At 53.2% G+C, this 18,507-nt stretch overlaps 7 protein-coding genes across 7 annotated transcripts; 2 read left to right on the top strand and 5 right to left on the bottom strand.

The window, feature by feature from the left end:
• Positions 1-2,806: 2,806 nt before the first annotated feature.
• JN550_007204 (uncharacterized protein) lies at positions 2,807-3,256 on the bottom strand (the record flags this gene model as incomplete). Its single annotated transcript, XM_049319029.1, has 1 exon — positions 2,807-3,256. The coding sequence occupies one exon, from the start codon at positions 3,254-3,256 to the stop codon at positions 2,807-2,809; it is 450 nt and encodes a 149-aa protein (XP_049170778.1).
• Positions 3,257-3,624: 368 nt separating this feature from the next.
• Positions 3,625-4,737, bottom strand: JN550_007203 (uncharacterized protein; the record flags this gene model as incomplete). The annotated part of the gene is made up of 1 exon (XM_049319028.1): positions 3,625-4,737. One exon carries the CDS (start codon positions 4,735-4,737, stop codon positions 3,625-3,627), a length of 1,113 nt encoding a protein of 370 aa, XP_049170777.1.
• A 1,483-nt stretch (positions 4,738-6,220) lies between these two features.
• JN550_007202 (uncharacterized protein) lies at positions 6,221-9,871 on the top strand (the record flags this gene model as incomplete). The annotated part of the gene is made up of 1 exon (XM_049319026.1): positions 6,221-9,871. The coding sequence occupies one exon, from the start codon at positions 6,221-6,223 to the stop codon at positions 9,869-9,871; it is 3,651 nt and encodes a 1,216-aa protein (XP_049170776.1).
• A 614-nt stretch (positions 9,872-10,485) lies between these two features.
• JN550_007201 (uncharacterized protein) lies at positions 10,486-12,036 on the bottom strand (the record flags this gene model as incomplete). Its single annotated transcript, XM_049319025.1, has 1 exon — positions 10,486-12,036. The coding sequence occupies one exon, from the start codon at positions 12,034-12,036 to the stop codon at positions 10,486-10,488; it is 1,551 nt and encodes a 516-aa protein (XP_049170775.1).
• A 727-nt stretch (positions 12,037-12,763) lies between these two features.
• On the top strand, positions 12,764-13,714 carry JN550_007200 (uncharacterized protein; the record flags this gene model as incomplete). The annotated part of the gene is made up of 1 exon (XM_049319024.1): positions 12,764-13,714. One exon carries the CDS (start codon positions 12,764-12,766, stop codon positions 13,712-13,714), a length of 951 nt encoding a protein of 316 aa, XP_049170774.1.
• Positions 13,715-14,310: 596 nt separating this feature from the next.
• Positions 14,311-15,382, bottom strand: JN550_007199 (uncharacterized protein; the record flags this gene model as incomplete). Its single annotated transcript, XM_049319023.1, has 4 exons — positions 14,311-14,471; positions 14,554-14,580; positions 14,739-15,131; positions 15,355-15,382. The coding sequence occupies 4 exons, from the start codon at positions 15,380-15,382 to the stop codon at positions 14,311-14,313; spliced, it is 609 nt and encodes a 202-aa protein (XP_049170773.1).
• A 2,405-nt stretch (positions 15,383-17,787) lies between these two features.
• Positions 17,788-18,231, bottom strand: JN550_007198 (uncharacterized protein; the record flags this gene model as incomplete). The annotated part of the gene is made up of 1 exon (XM_049319022.1): positions 17,788-18,231. One exon carries the CDS (start codon positions 18,229-18,231, stop codon positions 17,788-17,790), a length of 444 nt encoding a protein of 147 aa, XP_049170772.1.
• Between the last annotated feature and the right edge of the window lie 276 nt (positions 18,232-18,507).

Raw genomic sequence — 18,507 nt, 5'->3', positions numbered from 1 at the left:
TGGACGTCGGCTTGGATCTTCTGCAGCTCTTCTCTATAGCTTCGGTCTCGGTCGCGGCTCATGTTCTCGGTGAGCAGAGCTAGCTTGTCGTAGATCAGCTGCTTCTTACGTTCACGTTTCGACTGAGCCGGAGGTGACTGCGCTCGGGTCGCCTTGTGTGAAGTGGCGGCCATGGCCGACTGGGCTGAGTCGGCAGTTGCCATCGCGCCTACAGTTGGCTATGGCAGCACAGCGCACAGGGGCAGGGGGTGTGGTGGTCGAGGCAACAGGTTGAGATCTGGACTGTTGCAATAGTCCCTTTCGAGGCTCGATGGGTGTGATCAGGGGATACCGGCAACAGCGGCGAGTGAAGTCTGGCTGTCAGAGTTGACTTGCGTGCGAGGTATGTAGATTGGTGAAAGTGGGAATTGGCGTGCAAGCAGCTGAGCGGAAAGGTGGTATGGGGTGTGTGTAGTTGAACGGAAACAGTCTCAGCTCCGAGTATGGAGAGAAAGGCTGGCCCCAACCGTGATGCTACCGTTCTACCATTCGACAGAAAGACGGAAGAATCGTACGACACGCACGGCAAGTTCGTTCAGCGGAGCTGATTGTTGTGAATGGGGAATGCGAAAGTGAAGTCTTCGCTGACCATAGAACAATCAACCGTCAACCCCAGCCCAAACCAGCGCAGCGCCCTGTGACCGAAAAGTGGGTCCATCACCAGCCTGCCCGGTGCCCAGCGCCCAGTGCCCAGCGCCCAGTGCCCACTTCCAGGCCAGCGCAGTCCAAATTTTGCGCAACCTGGGAGGAGCCCCGTCCCCACGGCCCCAATCGCCCGTACTCAATTGGTTTGGCTCGGCCACTTACACCCGTGGACCCCGTGAACCACTTACACGCAAAGCTCAGAGAGCAAGACTGTATATATTCCCACCAGAGTGCTATTTGCCTAGCTAGTTGGTCTTGGGAAAGAGGGAGTCTGGATCCATGTCGTGATTGAGGTGGACAGCTTGCATGCTCTAGTTATAGCATAGGTCGCAATGTAGAATACCTGTAGAGCTTCAGGAACACGGGATCCCTCGTGAAAGTGTGGTGCGTCTTCGCGAGACTCGTTTATTAGACCTTTGACAATGGTGGGCACGTCTAGAAACGCTGGTCTTTTAGGAAGATTGCTTCTTTCACCACAAACCAGTGTCCAGCTTATGAAAAGCGAGGGTTCTGATGGTAAGAAAAGACGTGACAGGGCGTGCTATGGTACTGATAGTTAGCAGGATTTTTGTGGTTCCATGCGTGAATCCACCTGCTCCCATCCCGACGTCGCCGGACCCAAGTCCCACAATGAGGGGTTTCCCCCTCCTCACATAGCGTTAGGGCAAGCTAACGGCTCGTCTGTCATCCAACGGTGAGATGGCCGAGTTGGTCCATGGCGTGAGGTTAAGGTCAAAATCTTAGCATCAATTTCCTCATCGGGGTAACCCGGCGTGGGTTCGAATCCCACTCTCATCAACAAATTTTTGTCTTAATTCTATGCTATCACATCAGATGAACATGGACTCGAAGAATCTTTTTTGTCACTAGTCTTTTTTGTTCATTGTGTTCCTCGTCTCACGTGGTGTTGTTACTTGTCCTGGAAGGGCAGGCGATAGGAAATATTCATCTCCGTCCGAATTGATAAACATTAACCGACGCCATACTTGGCCTCGTTCAGTACGTATCATGTATCCGTAGCCATTCAGGGGACGTGTCGTGCTATTCAGTAATATCGTCATGACTTGCTAAGGTAAGCATGTTCGTTGTGGTTTTGTAGACTGTTTCCAGCATATCTAGCGTCCATCAAGTATAGGTCTCGCTGGCTGGCGGAAGTTCAGCTTGTGCTAATCGTAATTGCTGTTCGACATCTTTCAACTGAACCCGTTATCATGCTCTAGGGTGAGACGCCATTCTCAAACTCGAGTAGTCCAAAGGGCCATATGTGTTTTCTCGACGAGTAGACAGCAAGCTAAAGCGTCATGGGTTAGCATTAACCTATCACTCTTTAACATGATCCAAGCCACGAACCGACTGTCGGTGCAGAACCAGGTAGAAGCCCAAGCACACCAGCAACACGGCTAGGAAGCCAATCCTCGAACAGGTGTTACAAAGACTCGAGTCGTCTCTTGGCTGCTGCTGCTGCGTTTTGACGTCGAATTTAGCTGCAACGCTGCGAATGTAACTCCCGCTTATCAACATCCTGGGATCGGTGGTCTTGAACAGAAACGAAGTTCGATCTCCTCCTGAAATGCGGCGCGCAACTCATGGTGAAAATAAGGACAGTTTCTTATTCGGATGTTGATCTGGCGAAAATGCGGGACGATAAAGTTTAGGAGTACCAGGGCTACGCATGTCTCAGCTCTTTGGCTGGCTTGGGAGACCTTCACGTTGCTTTCAGGACTAGTGGGCCGTATACATGTCTAACATTACACCCAAGATCACCCATTAGTCGACTTCCCATTCCGTCGGGCTCCAGGTATTTGAGGAGGGAAAGAAGATTGTGTGCAAGTGTTCAGAATCCCACACCAGGTGCGCTGCACACTGTTTAGCATTGCCTTTATGGGGTAAATCAAGTATACGCCCTCTATGTCTATCTTTTGTACATCAAAGACTTTTTCCATCCGTAGGCGTGCATCTCGGTGATGCCACATGCGTCAATAAACCCCTCAAGCAGTCGACTATCATCAATTCTGTTCTCGACATGAAAAACAACCAAACCAAACAAGATTGTGCTTCTCGGTGCTGGTCGCGGCGTGCGGCTCTCTTCAGAGACGTATTATCTCGGGGCTCGTCGGTCTATTTATGCACCCGCTTCGTCTAATCCGGCGCCCTCCGCAGCATCTTCCTCTTTGGAACCGGTCGCTGCTCGGCGCTTTAAACGTCTGTTCTCGCGCTTCTTCTCCTTCCTGGCCACCGCTCTCTCTTGCCGTAATCTCGCCTTCTCGTCCGCCGACTTCGTCCTGCTCCGCTCCGCAGCTCGGATCTGGGACTTCTTGGGCGCTCTGGTCTTGGGCTTGGCAGATGCAGCAGCTTTGGATTTCTGTTTGGCCGACTGAGGTGCTGGTGCCGGTGCTGCGGCTGCAGCTGCAGCTGCCGCCGGCGGTGTGGGAGGTGCGGTCAGCACGCCGACATTCTCGGCCTCTGCATCCGAGCCAGGTGCCGAGTTCTGCTCTGCTGCAATCCCGTCGAAGTTCCACGCGATGTTGGGAAACTCCTTGGTCGGGTCAAAGGCACTTGTTGTTTCGGCCATGGTGGGTTTGGCCTACTGGAGGCACTCTTTTCAATACAAAGATGAGCTGCCGCAGATGCAATCGTTGAGCAGAGATTTTGGGCTGGCCAGTGGTCAGTGAAAGTTCAAATCGCGTAATACGAAAAACATACTTACCTGCGCGTGTATAATTGAGAGTAGGATGTTGGGGCTGAAGGTGAAGATATTCAGATACCGATGTTCAAGGTCAGTGAGGAAATCTCTTAGGTACAATTTTTTTTTAAGTGGTACAGTGTCGATTGGCGCGCGCGGGCGAGCTAGCCACGACTTGACTACATCCTTGCAACCGCGTTCACTCTATAACGACCGTTCGCAAGATACGTAACGATATTTTGATTGCATCCAACTATTTATAGCCCGCTTCGTAGTTTTTGCAGTTGGTTCATAAAGCCATATCCTGATATTCCTCGACTTTCTGCGGCGCCCTCCGTACTCTTTCGGGGGCCGTTTTCTGTCTCTGTCCTGACATCGCGTTTGCTGCCTTGCTCCATCTCCCGCAGCAGGTCCTTGTGCCTGTCTTCCACCATCTTCGCCAGACCGTCGATGAACTTTGTCCTGCCCTTTTCCTCCGCTGTGCCCTTCCAGACTTGGGTCAGCACCTTGAGCTCTTCAACCTTGAGCGCGGCTTTCTCAATGCCCTCGACCGGGTCCTGGCTCTTGAATACCAGGTCGGATATTTCATCCTTGAGTTGCCTCAGGACTTGCTGCCCCTTCTCCTCTGTGCTGTGCTCCCGACTTCCAGCGTCAGGTGCAGAGACAGACAAAAACGAAGAACTGACGGACAGCTCTGAGGGCGGGAAGACGAACTCCATAGCATCGCCAAACGTCTTGATGACGGAATCAAGACGCGCACGCACGAGGGTCAGCGTACGCAGTTGGGTGATATACTCCGGGTCATCGACGGGGTCACCATTTGTCCCTGCATCTGCGGATACTGCTGTTCCCGAAACTCTCCGCTGTGTCCCCTCGCCTGCTCCGTTTATCTTCAGTTCTCTGTCCTCTCGTATCCCACCCGGGACAAATTTGACCACGTCCTCTTGTAACCCATCCGATAGTGACTCTGAAAGACTGAGTGTCTCTCCCCTGAGTAGTTCCACTTCGTAAGCGAGCCTGCTTCCACTCCGCAGTATATCGTCCGTGAGCTGTGTCAGAGTGTTCGTCAATCGTGTCGTCTGGGCGTTCAGCTGCGACAGTAAAGCCTGTGCTTGTGAAGATAACTCAGTCAAGGGAACGGCGCCCTCCTGGCTCGGTGTGATGGAGGAGACGTGGGCCTGGAGCGGCGGCAGGGAGGAGTTGAGGTAGTCTGCGGCATCGAAAGATGGCGAGAGGAAGCTCTGGAGGAACTGGTCGGACACATGGGCCGATTTGGGCTTGATTGGTTGAGAGGGTTTGGAGGGTTGTCGTGTGTGGTGAGGTAGCCCCCGCGAGGACGCGCTCAGCGAGCTGTTCTGCCGCCTTCGCATGGCTTTGCGGTTGGCCCGAAGTCGCTATACACGGTGTGGTATATGTGGAATGCCACAAGAATGCCCACCGGTCTCTGCGTGGGCAGGCTCGACGTCCGTTGCTGTCTGTGTATCGCTGGGAACGGATGCTCAACCGTGGTCATCAGTTCTGGCCACGGCTTGCTCAATTGCAGCCCCACCATATAAGCTCCCCGCAGCCACTCCCAGCGGTCCCCTGGAACGGGACGCTAGGTGCCAGGGGCCCTCCAGCTTCCAAGGTTCCGGGGTACCTCTCAGCGCGCCTACTGGCGCTTAAGCGGCTACTTAGGTACTTCATCAGGCACGACATCTGACTGTATCTTGACTCACAGGCTCTGCCTGTACTGTAGAATATGTATGACGAGACAGTCTTTGGCAGTTCAATCATGTCGGAATCCAATTTAGTCACCCGCATCAGGCATGTATCCCACTTACTTTAGAAGAATGTACCAATCGTGCTGAAAGAGCCCCCCCCCCCCAGATGCCCACTGTCCGCAGTCTGCTAGCCCAGGCTGCAGCGGGCGGTGCAGGCAGCTTAGACCCAATATTGTGCCTTCCTTGTTTGCCTTGAGCTATGCCTTTGCTTTTCAATAATTCACAAGTCATTCCATACAATTTCTCTCGGCTCAGCGTGAATTCATGTCAATATTGCGAGCAGAGCCGCTATCACAACAAGCTTGGCCGTCTTGACGGCACATAAATCACTGTCATGTCCTGACTTGCACACGGCCACTTACAGGATATCAGGCAGAGAATTGGCCCGGTTTGCGTTGTTCACGCTCACCTGAATGTTCAACCCTACCATTCTCAAGAGGTTTGTTCGCAGATGACTCATCAACGTGTGTCAACTGACATTTTCCAGAACCATTCCTGAGGCTTCGAGGACTGTTGCCCGGGACCCGTGGTTGCTCTCGCAAATCCAAGGCAGCCCCAACAATCGTCTGGTGCAACGCATCGCCTCGGCCGTCACTTGGACAAACAGAACCCATGCATTGAAATAACTCTTTTCTTCCGAATCAACCGCCGACTGTTGACCTGGTCCTCGTATCGACAATATTTGCGGTCTAGCTTCTGGACGCGTGTACCGACCGTCATTAGGATATCCGGTTCGATCTGAGCAGGTGAGCTCAGACCCTCGCCCTTCCTCAAACAGCAAGCCCAACGCGTGATACAAATATCACCCGAGGTGACTATTCGTCACCTTCAACCCATACCATACCTCATTCCACAAGGCCAGGTTCAGTTACAATATCACTTCCCTTGGTTCATTCAGGAAATCTCTAGTCTCCCGTCACTGGAAATCATAAACGAGAAGCTCAGTGGAAAACACAAGGCCTTCCTTCTGCAAGGCAGTTCAATGAGCACTTTGGTTCACCAGAATCATACTTTGTTATCTTCAAGATCGACCCATTAGCCCACACTGACCCATTTGCTTAGCTTCTCATCTCAGAGGAGAACGCCCACCATGGCGAGACCGGGGTATCGGGATCGCTACAGAGCGGACCATGATTCTGCTGGGCTGCAAAGTATCCCAAACATCAACAGCATCTCCAGACTCGAAGGCGACGGGGAGTTTGTCTTCACCTACGGTCACCCGCAGCTCGGGACCTCATATGTTCTGGAGGTACGCGTAGTCCCGCAAGAATACTCTCGTTACCCATCCGAGCACTTCTTTCTTGTTTTTGCCTGCAACCAAGACATACCCTCCACCATCTCAAAGACACTTGAGGACTTCATGACACTATCCAGTGGCCTCCGAGTTCAGGAAGCACTTCGTGTACTTTCACAAAACATCACTACATCAATCGTGGACGAAGGGAGAACAGGAAGCGTCATCGATGAAGACAACGACACCGTCATGACAGACATGGAAGACGAGGGCTTTGGTAGCAATGAAGATGATGAAGAATTTGAAAATTTCGACTTCGGCGACGAAGATGCCAGTCACGATGATGCTATCTTTGGCTTGGGCAACGACAACAAACATTCAACTTCGATGGCCGGCGTTAAAACAGACCCAGAAGTCCTGCGCCGCATTCGCAGAGACTTCCGCGCCGTTCGCAAGGCAGGCTTCAAAGTGGGCCGAATATGTGGCTTCGATGAGCAAAATGAGAACCATATCGTCTCGATTTCGGTCCGCGTGGATAAACTCTGCCTCTCCGATGAAACTCGCGAGGCCTGGAATCTTAGGCCAGAGGAGTTTATCGTCCTTCTCATCAAGTACAGCGGTGACTATGCAAACTTCGACGAGGTCATAGATCGAGCGGCAGGCGCGTCAAACCTCGACTTTTGCCTGCGTAAAAGTACCAAATACAAGCCAACAGTACGTCAAGCAACCAGCGCATTCGTGTCTGGAAAGGACAAGGACTCCGAAAATCCAGCCAACGCCGCAAGTCAGATTGTCGATGATGATGAAGATCTCAACCTGCTCGCCATTGGCAAGTCAATCGACACTTTCATGAGGAGTGATTTTGTCTCCATGCTCAAGCTTCGCTGGACCAAGGGCTTGACATGGGATTCTGCCAAGAGAGAGCTTGTGCGTTTGGAGAGATCAATGGACTCCGCGCCGCAGAATAACATCGACGTTCCAATGCTCCAGAATGCGAATGGCGCTGATGAAAAGAGCAATGAAGCGAAACTGCCTGCCTTCCTTGCAAAAGAGTACCTCGTGCAACACACAGAGATATCATTGCCCGTGGTTGCTGCGCAATTTGCCATGCGTTTCTTTGTCAGGTGCACGGATTATTGCATGGTCTGTCACCAGAAAGTGGAAGGCAACTTTGAGGCCCTGAAACCATATGTATGCGGAGACTCCCTATGCCTGTTCCAATACATGGCGATGGGCTTTGGCCCCAGCATCGACCTTGAGGTCATCAACCATCCCAATGTGGTCGATCTGCTCATTAGCTTCTGCTACGCTGGGCTTCAAAAGGTGCTCTTCCATTCACAAGGCAACCCAGCCGCGCCAGCTCCGACCAACGCCTTTCGAGAATTCCCGACCGGGCTCAACCTACAGGTCCCTAGAATTGTCCCTCAAGGATACCCAGTCGCCGCTGAGCGTTTCGAAAAGGCGGAGCAAATAGCAAACGCAATGCTCCTGGATCCGATATCAGTTCAATTTGACTGGAGTTGTTCCACTGTTAAGCTCACGTATGCGAACGATGCCGACAGACTCAGGGCAGGTATGTGGGTTGTTGTCGTAGCGAAACCACTGGGCAAGGGACCTTCTCCAAGCTTGGACGTCTTACACCACGGGCGTATTGAAGCCATCTGCGGGCGAAAGGTGGATTTGCACATCGCGTCGAGTCACACATTACCCCCTTCAGGCCGGACTATGGATGATCTACCGGCAACTGGGGACGGCACATCACAGTGTCATATGGTCCTTTATGATCAGAACCTGGATGACCTCACCAGCCATGGGAAAGCATTCGCGATGGCGCTACTTCTGTCAGCCACGCCTCCCGTAGCATCGATGAGAACACACATCACCGAGAATCGGAACCGCCAACTCGATCGTTGGAGCCAGCTCGTGCCTTCCGCTGCCAAGCTGCTACGGTGGATTGTCGCCTCCAATCGGTCTTTCATAGTCCAGGTTGATGATCTCTCAACGGACGACGACACTGGTTTGGCACGTCCGAATGAGAGAATATCTGGTGTTGACGGCTGGCTGCAGTTCCGCTTTGCACAAGGGTCCCCTGAAAAGGAGGTGCGGTTCCAAGAGGAGCTGAAGACCGTACAGAAGCCTCAGAAGACAATTCTCGCCTGGCATGGAAGTGATGTCTGCAACTGGCACAGTATCATACGCCAAGGACTTGACTTCAAGGTAGTCGCCAATGGCAGAGCTTACGGTGATGGAGTCTACTTTGGACGAGACTTCGCTACAAGCCTTGGCTATTCTGGTCTTCGCGGCATGGGCAATCCTAACGGAGCCAACATCTTACCACTTACCATATGGCCAAATTCATCGCTGAAGATCACATCAGCGCTCAGTCTGAATGAGATTGTGAACAAGCCTCATGAGTTCAAGACAAACGTACAGTTCTGTTACGTAGTCCAGCATGTCCATTGGATTCAATGCCGCTATCTCTTTGTCAAGCCGGATCCTTCAATAGCCTCTACCCTCATGGGGTCAATGTCAAAAGGCACCTCGAATATCATGTCGAGTGAATTCGAGCAAGACCCCCAACACATAGCAACTGGTCCTAGCGGTACAAAGCTGTGCGTACCTAGGGTCGCAATACCTTCTGCCCAAGAGCACACTGTGGAGAAACCGCTGTCTTCTCTGAAAAGACACGCGATGGGACATTCAGGAGACAGCGACGATGAGGATGCCGATGACATCAGCTTTCTGCTCTCTGATGACGAAGCACCAGAAGGAGACACCCGAAAAAGGCTGCGTCTGGATACATCTACTGCATCGGACATTATCGAACTGAGCATCGTGCAAACCGACAAGACCGACTTTCGACCTGGCACTCTGGATCTGACATCACTCCCACAACTCGCACCGCCTTCATATGCGACGTCTCAAGCACAGAAGACTATCGGCCAAGAAATCAAGAAATTACAAAAGATCCAGGCAAGCACGCCACTGCATGAGCTGGGTTGGTACATCGACTTTGAGAACATGACCAACATGTTCCACTGGATCGCTGAGCTGCACTCCTTTGATGGTTCTCTTCCTTTGGCTCAGGACATGAAGAAGGCAGCCGTCACCAGTATTGTCCTGGAAATTCGGTTCGGTCGCGATTTTCCCATGTCGCCGCCATTCGTGCGTGTCATACGCCCTCGCTTCCTTCCCTTCATGCACGGCGGAGGTGGCCACGTCACCGCTGGAGGCGCCATGTGCATGGAGCTCCTGACGACTTCAGGCTGGACTCCGGTAAATAGCTTGGAAAGTGTGTTGCTACAGGTGCGCATGGCTATGTGCAGTCTTGAGCCTCATCCCGCCCGGCTCGAGTCTACCAACCAAGCTCACCGAGCGGACTATACTATCGGAGAGGCTTTCGACGCGTATACTCGCGCTGCGACTGGCCATGGTTGGGTCGTGCCGAAGGACTTGCAGGAGGCTGTCACTGCTATGATGGCTCGAGTGCCGAACGAGACGAAGTGAGCTACTTGACATCTTGGACTGACTGGTCCGCTTGGAGGGAATTGGTAAAACTCTTCCCATGCTTCTAGGGAGAGATACCACTCAGATGGATGAATGACTTTGCTTGTAACCATAGCTCATAGAGAATAGCTACAGAAGGGAAACAGAATCACAACCATCTTGCACCTTGACACTTGATCCGTATCCATAGCAAAACGAGGAGAGTGTGTAGCGCACGGTATGGCAAAGGAGCGCCTTGAAGCATCGAGAGCCACGATGCTGCGCTCTATCGCGATTAGAAAGATGAACTCAATCAAAGCTCACAACAGGGTGCCGCCTGGGTTGCCCCGAAAGTTTGGGCATCCTAATGCTATACAAAGTTACGTCGCCCTTACATTCATATCGCGATTTTAAATCACTATACCACACTAAGGCCGAGCCTATATTGAAAAAAAGTGAAATGTGAAGACTTACGCAGTCTTTTTGTAAGTGGCTTGCGAATAAATAGTATTCATGCCCGCAATCTCCGGCAATCTCGGCTCACGTCCACACCAACGCCCTGTAGTAAGGAACGTATGTTTTCATCCTTCTGGACTCAGTAAGCACGATAGTTTTCAGTGTCACCAACCACTCCTTCAAACTGCCAAGACCCACCCGGCTCTCCTCTCAGACTCATTCGCTTCCAGTTCGCTTGCACTGACGGAAGCAGCGTGGCCGGCCCAGGGACCTTGCTCGATATAGAAATGGAAGAATCCCAGCACTACACCGTCACTATCCCAGATTGCTGAGCCACATGTACCATCAGGGATGCGTGTGCCTCCCTGGCCCATCCACGCCCAGTTGTAGATTATATATCTCTTTTGGGCCTCAAAGCTCACAGCCGCTTCCAGCTTCACAGACTTCATCATGATGATGCCGTCCAGGTGGCCTGTATATGGGCTGTTGAGATAACAGTCGTGGCCCATTCGGACAGGGTCTGTTGATTTGGCGAGGCGTGTCAACTTGGGAGCGGTGCCATTACTCTCAAAAGTCTCGTTCTCAAATACGACATCCCTTGCGAGATCAACCAATGCAATGTCAGTGAATGCGACGTCGATGGCCGCCTTTCCAATGGTACGCTCTGGTCGGCCCGTCTGGAACACCGTGGTATTCTGTCCGATGCCGTGAGAGGTAGCCGTCATGAACTGGTTTCCGTGATGGTCCTTGACAAGAACGCCTGAACTCGTCGATAACTCCGAAGGGTGGCCGTGTTCAACCAGCTTCGAGCTACTAATCATAACGCCAGGGCGGAGGGTGTCGTATGCGGTCCTGTCGACCACACCTGACACTGGTTGCGGCGCGATGGGCCGCTTAGGCTTGCGGTCCGTCCACGGGGGCCGATGAAGCTCATGATCGCGCAAGTACCCAGCAGGACAACCGGCGATCTTGCCAGGAAGCAGAGGCCTAAGAGAGTTGATGTCAGCATGGTCTGCGACAACCACGTAGAAGTTTCGGTCAGAAGTGAACATAAGTTCGATGAATTCGAGTTTGGGGATGTTCTTCTCGAAGTACTTATCGGTCTCGGCAGCTATCTGGCGCAATATCTCATTAGTCATCGGAGCTTGGGCGTTGAATCTTCCATTGCAGATAGATATCTGGATGTTTCCCAGGTTCAATCTTGGGAATAGTGTGACACGGCCTTGCTGAGTTTCATCAGCTATGACGAATGGGCGGCCTCCAATTGTCAGTGGCCATGGCTTCTTGGGCAGTTCTTTGACTTGGAACAGAAGATAGGACATGCTAGGAGGCTCCGTGACATTTTGAGTACCGGGGAAAAGGCTATATAAAAGATCACGAGCCTCTCCGTGAAAGATGTCTGTGCCTGGGTCCCGCAAGTTCATAGGGAGCAGAACATGCCTCACATGCCATGCTGCCTTGTTCTCGTCTTCCCGTGCAGGCGCCGCATGGCCATGGACGAATTCTTCAACGATGTTGGCGGTATCGCGAAGAAAGAGGTTCTTCGGGTAGAACCGCTCAACGGAAAGTTGATTGCCTTGCTTGGCCGGACGCTTGGTAGGAGTTGTCAGAATGAGGCTTCGCTTGGAAGCATACGCCTCAGCAGAAGGTACGACTCTGCGTTTGTAGCTGGCCGGCGTGGAGGTGACCACTGGCGATATCGCCACACGAACTACCTGAGGCGTTGACATGTTGCTGGTTATGAGCGAACTAGAAAGACGAACCAGCAGGACACTTGGGAATTAGGAGCAGACGTATTCAGAATACGGATGGTAAACCCCGCTAAAAGACCAGTCTCAAGCGGCGAAGAACCCCGAAATGAATAAAGGAAGAGGACTGTTTGTTGTATGTTCCACACTCTTTGAAATTTGGAGTTGTGGGTGTAGACTAGGGGCCGGTTGTTTCTTGTTCACTTGTTGGACAGCTTCGTCTGATGCAGTGAGTCACATAGGTCAAAGTTAATACAACGTGACTCTGTCCTGATCTTTCAAGAATTGGTTGTGAATCACTATAGCCTTAAATTTACCAGACTTGAGGAGGCAAATAAGGTTTGTTTTGCAATACCTTCAAGGGATGAAAGATATCCGGAAACTTGCGCACAAACTTAGTCGACCACATACATTGTATCTCCGATGCCAAAAGAGGATTTGACCATAGGTATTTAAGAGCCCAACGACAACTACCGCATTCACTAAGCTCGAGAGTCATAAAGCAGAAAACAGATGATCACTATCCAGGTTCCACCATCAAACTCCTGGCATCTGGCATCAATCAGCAGACGCAAGATCACAAGAAACGCTTCTATCTAACAAACACCTCTAATTCATTTTGAACTAGCAATCATATCACCTCATTCTACTGACACACAGATCGCATGCTACCGCAGCTTCACTACTAATATCAATCTCGTGCCACAGCATGGCCATCCCGGCCGTAAGACGAAGCCGTTGGGGCCCCGAGAATCCGGCCACGCGGCTGGCCGGGCTGCCGACCGCCATCACGGCGCCCATGACAAGCGAGCAGCTCGACGCCTACGTGCTGCACGTGCGCATCGAGGATATCACGCGCCGCCTGGAGACGGATGATGCCGTCTCAACGACAGTAACAACGAGTGCTGACCGAGATCGCAGGTCCCTGAGCCCGCCGCCGCAGTACGACGGCGCGGGCCGGCGCATCAACACGCGGCACCGCCGCCACCGCGACCGCCTGGAGCAGAAGCGCCACGAGCTGGTGCGGCCCGCCGCGGCCACGATCCCACGGTACCGCGCGCCCGCCGGTTACCACGCCCAGGCCCGGGGTCGGCCGCCGCGGGCGCTGTTCGAGGACAAGGTCTACATCCCGTCACGGGACTTCCCTGAGACTAACTTCATCGGCCAGCTGCTCGGCCCGCGGGGCCGGAGCCTTGCTGACATGAACGCAGAATCCGGGGCCGCCATCGCCATCCGCGGCTGGGGTTCGACTAAGGAGGGGAGGACGGGCGCTAGGGGTGGCCGCCAGTACACGGACTCGAGCGAGCCGCTGCACTGCCTGATCACGGCGGACGCGCCTGTCAAGGTGGCCCGGGCCAAAAAGCTGGTGCAGGACGTCATCGAGGGGGCCGTCGGTACGCCGGAGCATGAGAACGAGCGGAAGCGGCGCCAGTTGCGGGACCTGGCCGTCGTGAATGGCACGTTCCGCGACGACGAGGGCCGAGGTTTGCGGCGCGGTGAGCCGGCTGGTGTGTCCTGCCGTGTCTGTGGAGGGGGCCATCTCTCTCGGGACTGTCGAGGGAGCGGTACCACGATTGCCCCATGGCGGAGGTCCAAAACGAGAACAGCAACGGCCGATCCTGTGGATGTAGCATGCTCTCAATTTCTGTCAGAGTTGTGAACCAATTCCTGCGTCGTGGTTGTCGGCCATGTTTGCATTCTCCCCCCTGAATATAAGGTACCTATCTTAGGTAATGAATTTAGTACAGTCAACATACTTGGAAACTACCTCTTGCATGATTCTTAGCCGCAATATTCTCCTCGAGAATTGTCTGGCCAGGCACATAGTGAACTCTCCGCATTCACTCGACCTAAGTCGCACCAATGTCTAGTAGGTAAGTTTATGATTTCATAAGTGATGGCACACAAGTTTGAGAAAGAGGAACATGTTCTGGCAAATGTTTCGAATTCACCGTACGAAATCAAGAGCAAAACGGCAACCCGGAAGGACTGTCGTTCACAGACCAAGTCAATTACCTAAGAAGCATTCATTCAAGGTCATTGATGGCCTATCGCTTTACCAATACCACGCCAGCAATCCGAAACATTCGAACCAATTGTGTAAACACTGGGGAATTTCGCCTTTTTCTCCCATTTCATCTCTCTCTAGGTACGCCTGAACGATTTAAAAGGTCCGGGACCTGACATGAGTTATGTAACCTCGGACGGGTGGTCGTGATGGGGTAGTCGGGTTCTCGTATGGCCGACGACCGCGCTTTAAGCAGCAGCCTTCTTGCCATCCTTGTCCTCGGCCTCACCCTCGAGAGCAGGCATGTCATCGTCGCTCTCGTCGTCGTCATCCTCCTCCTCCTCATCGTCGCCTGGGGCAGCGCCGCCGCCAAGCTTGGAGAAGTCGATGCCGCCGAAGTCGCCGCCACCTACAGTCACGTTGTTAGCGCATGTCCACGTGAATGATCGTTACCAGTGTTGCCGATCCAGGTATTTGTTTTTTTCACGTACCCATTCCTCCCATGCCTGGCATGCCTCCTGATGGTTGCGCGTGTTAGTTGGAGTAAGAGAGTACACGGGCGTAATTCCAAAGGGTAACGGCATGCATGCAACCAAGCAATTGGACCAGGTACGCAGAACGGAGGTGAAAAGAAAGCCGAAGTGAGTGTAGGAACGTTTGGGAGGCAGTCACTTACCCATGCCGCCGAAGTTGGAGAAGTCCTCCTCGGGAGCCTCGTTCTGCTCGTCCTCATCGACCCACTTGTCGAAGTCGGTCTTGAGGAACTGCAGCTTCTTTTGCTCCTTGAGCAGGCGGGGCCAGTACTCCTCCTTGAGCTCCTTCTTGCGCAGCTTCATCTCGACATTGCGCGAGGTGTGGTTGATCTTGCTGTTCTCGGGGTCGATCTCGGCAAAGAACTCCAGCTCGAGGTGATAGGTGCGCTTGAGGGTGTCGGAGTGGCCCTGGAAGTTGAGGGTGGTGGGCTTGAGGTCCAGCTTCAGGTTGCCGGCGGGGACATCAGGGACGGTGATGGTCAGGTAGATGAAGTTCTTCTCCTCGTCCGTCTTGGAAGAGCGCTGAGCCCAGAGGACTGCGGGCGGGTGCGTCTGTCAGTCCCCAGCGTTCCAGGTAGATCATATGGGAGTCATATGGGAGAGGCCAGGGCAGGGCAGGGATAGGATGGGATGGGATGGGAGGGGGCGGGACGGAGGACGGAGAGCTTGCCGCGACCGTCAGTGTCGGCCGGTGCAAGCTCGCAGCGCTCCTGCGTGCCCGTGGACTGGCCGTGGCCCAAGGTTAGGAGGCATGCTCACCTTCGGGAGTCAACATATCCTTGGACATCTTTGCGAATTGGCGGGGTGGAAAAGTATGAAGTCAGAATTGAGGGTAGCGGATCTGGCGCGAAATGGTAGTAGCTGGGAACTAGCGGGCTACCGGGCGGAGCTTTGGTCACCAGGTGATTTGACGGACACAAGACAGGGCCGGGTCGGTCAAATTGGGTCGCCAGAGAGAAAAGTCTAGATTGTTGTTTACAGGGTGTGTGAGGCGGGAAGAGAAGTTGGAGGTTGGGAGAGCAGTTCAGTTTCCCGAGTGGTCTTTGATTATGTGATAAGGCTGCAGCGTGCCGGATGTGCGTGCAATGGGGAGGTGGAATTTGGGGCAAGACTCCAGGACCTTCTACCAGAAAACGCGGGCGGAGGCTATGCCAGCTAACTACAGCAGGTACCTAGGTATCCTGGAAGGGGGTCTAAGAAGGTCCCAAGCAACCAAGGTATGTGATGCACGCGAACATGGCCAGTACCGCACCAGAGCGAGAGTCCCCGAGAGCACGGGAGCGACAGACAAGAGAGACAAGAGACAGAGCCAGGGAGGGGTCCCACCCCACGCACAGCAACACCCGTACCGCACGCCCATTGGAAAGCCGGTGACGACGGGTTCGAACAATGGAAATCCTCAGAAGGCTCAAGAAATAGCAGGGCTGAGCGAACGCCCGCCCGCTGCCGAGAGGAGCCCTTGCGCATTGCCGTTTTCGGCTTAGCCTGTGCAGGAAAGGTTGGCCGGAATGTAATCTTCTCTTCCCCTCCAGCCGTCTATTCATTCCAGCACAGTATAATACGTGCCTATTGTTGCCTCGCCCGCTCGCCCGCCTCACTTCACACAAAGAGATGATAACCTGACACTTCACATGCATACACTACCGATGGGCCTCGGGCGCCTTTCCCGTAAAACACCAGCAGGAAATGCCGCCTCGGTGCGGTTCACAGCGAGGCCCCGTAGTTGACAGGGCTACCAGTGTATGCCCCAGGTCATGTCCTCCTTGGGTTTGTGATCGTACGGTATAAAGCAAGACGGTTGCGTACTCCGCATATTCCAGGATAAAATCAAAGAGCATAATACTGGACCCTGGATTTGCCTTGATGTCGCCAGTCTGCCCCTGCCCAGGAACTCGGGTCTGACTTACATGTCCGACCATCAATCTACCGCCGGCGAGTCTGCACACACTGGAAATGACACCCAATCCAGTTTAGCGACCGGTTTATTGAGATGGCGGGGTAAGAAAACGACGGCCGGACCTGGGCCCTTGAGGAGCTGAAGCCTCCCCATTGGCTGTAGCACGCCCGGAGTGGGATGGCTATCCGCCAGCCTTGGGTACACGGAAGCCTGGCCGCCCCGCGGGTCAGGGAGCTACGTACCGTGATCCTGAGTGGCCCAGACTCTATCACGTGATGACCCGTTCCCTTTCACATGGTTGGCCCAATTGTGACAATTTTCACCAGAGGCTCGAGGTTGCTGGTCGGTTTTGGATGACAATGGAGTATAATGTAGGGTGTGTATTGTCAAGGTAAACATGCCTGTCCTTCTAGCTCTGCAGTGCGACTTCCAATTGTACTATGTGGGTACAGGCCACCCCATAACACCTGATAAACCAGAGCTACATCATTATAAATCAGTCATTCGTGTTCATGCGCGATGCTACTATACGCGAAAGACACTCGTTGTCTATGACCACCCCCGAAACACGGTTTTTTGCAACGAGTAACGGAACAGGGGTGAATAACCTGACCCAAGAGGCGAATAGCAGTGATCTTTCTTTTCAAACTTTTTTTACTGCTTGCTCATCCAACCACGCCCTCAGCTGTTTCAACCTACTCTCCGACACCCAAACCTCTTCAGAAGGCGACCCATCGGCATTGCGCCGGAATGCCAGGCGGAGAATTGCGCCAATCTTGCCTGCGCCTTCAGCTAAACCCCGTACCCTGCTCCTGTGTTTGTCCCCTTCGATCCCTGAGACAGCCCAGAACTCCTCCCAAAAGGTGTCTCTCAGCCGTGACTGACAAGCATAGTCACGCCAGCCGTCGCGAGTCATGAACCCCGTGGCTAAGAAGAGGATGTCTAAATCCATGCCGAAGGGCATAATCGTCGCCAGAGACCAATCGACGATACCTGTGATTTCGAAACTGGCTTCGTCAAGTAGAATATTCGTTACCGAGAAATCCCCATGCGTGAGTACTTGAGGGTAGTTTTGATGGAAGAGTGATGGGAGGTTTTTGATAAGCTCAGACAGCATTGAGTTCGGCAAGGTCGAAAGCTGTGGTTCTCCCACAAGCTTAGTGAGCCTTTTGTAGATTCTTTGTTGCTGCTCTGCTTGGGTTTGACAGTCAGCGAGCTGGTGGCTTGACCAACTTCGTGCAAAGTATCTTGACGCTGTAAGCAAAACGGCTTTCGAAGGGATGTCGACCTAGACCTTACTGCGCCAAGTTCTTAATAAATGTTAAGTGTTTGGCTTCTTCACCAGGGTTCATCTCAACTTGGAAACTCAGGACATTAATGTACGATGATCCTCGCAGATAGGGCATGGAGTAGATAAGGAGCGGTGGATCAGCTCCCTCCAGGGTTCCATGGCAGGTCGACTCTGGTACCAGACCTCCGTGTATCGCCTTGGCCAACCTCATCATCTCGCTGTTGAGTACAGCGCATGGTTCTCTAAAGGAAACAACAACATCATGATATTGTCCGGAGCATCCATTGCAGACGACAGTGTAGCTCATGGAGCCTGGGCTGTCGACAGGGCCGACGATCGAAGCCCCAGAAATAGCTCGTGCAATCTCGTTACATTGCATTTGTGAAGGCGATGTGCGGTCGCCAAAGAAGCGGTCGGTTTCCTGCTGAGCCCAAGAAGCCTGAGTCATTGTTGATGGACTTCACTTCGGTCGTGCCAGCATGAGAGATCGAAGCGTGAAAACTCCCAGACTGGGGCGGAAACTCCCAGTTTCGGCGAGCGGGGCATTAACTACCACCTCCAGACGTGGTGCTGCAGACCAACTGCATATTCTATAACCAACATGCATTGAATTAGGGAGCGGCCCGTGCTTCTGTCTTGCAGTGACAAGGCTAGCCTTCAGGCGTTTGTAATGGCTTAATTTGGCAGCTGTGGCCAAACTTGGGCGTACGTACTTCTGGGTCAA

The sequence above is a fragment of the Neoarthrinium moseri genome, assembly GCF_022829205.1.
Source record: "Neoarthrinium moseri strain CBS 164.80 chromosome Unknown scaffold27_Wmoseri_CBS_16480, whole genome shotgun sequence".
NCBI lineage: Eukaryota > Fungi > Ascomycota > Sordariomycetes > Amphisphaeriales > Apiosporaceae > Neoarthrinium > Neoarthrinium moseri.
Note: the sequence above shows the minus strand (reverse complement) of the source record. Positions and strands in the feature narration are given on the sequence as shown.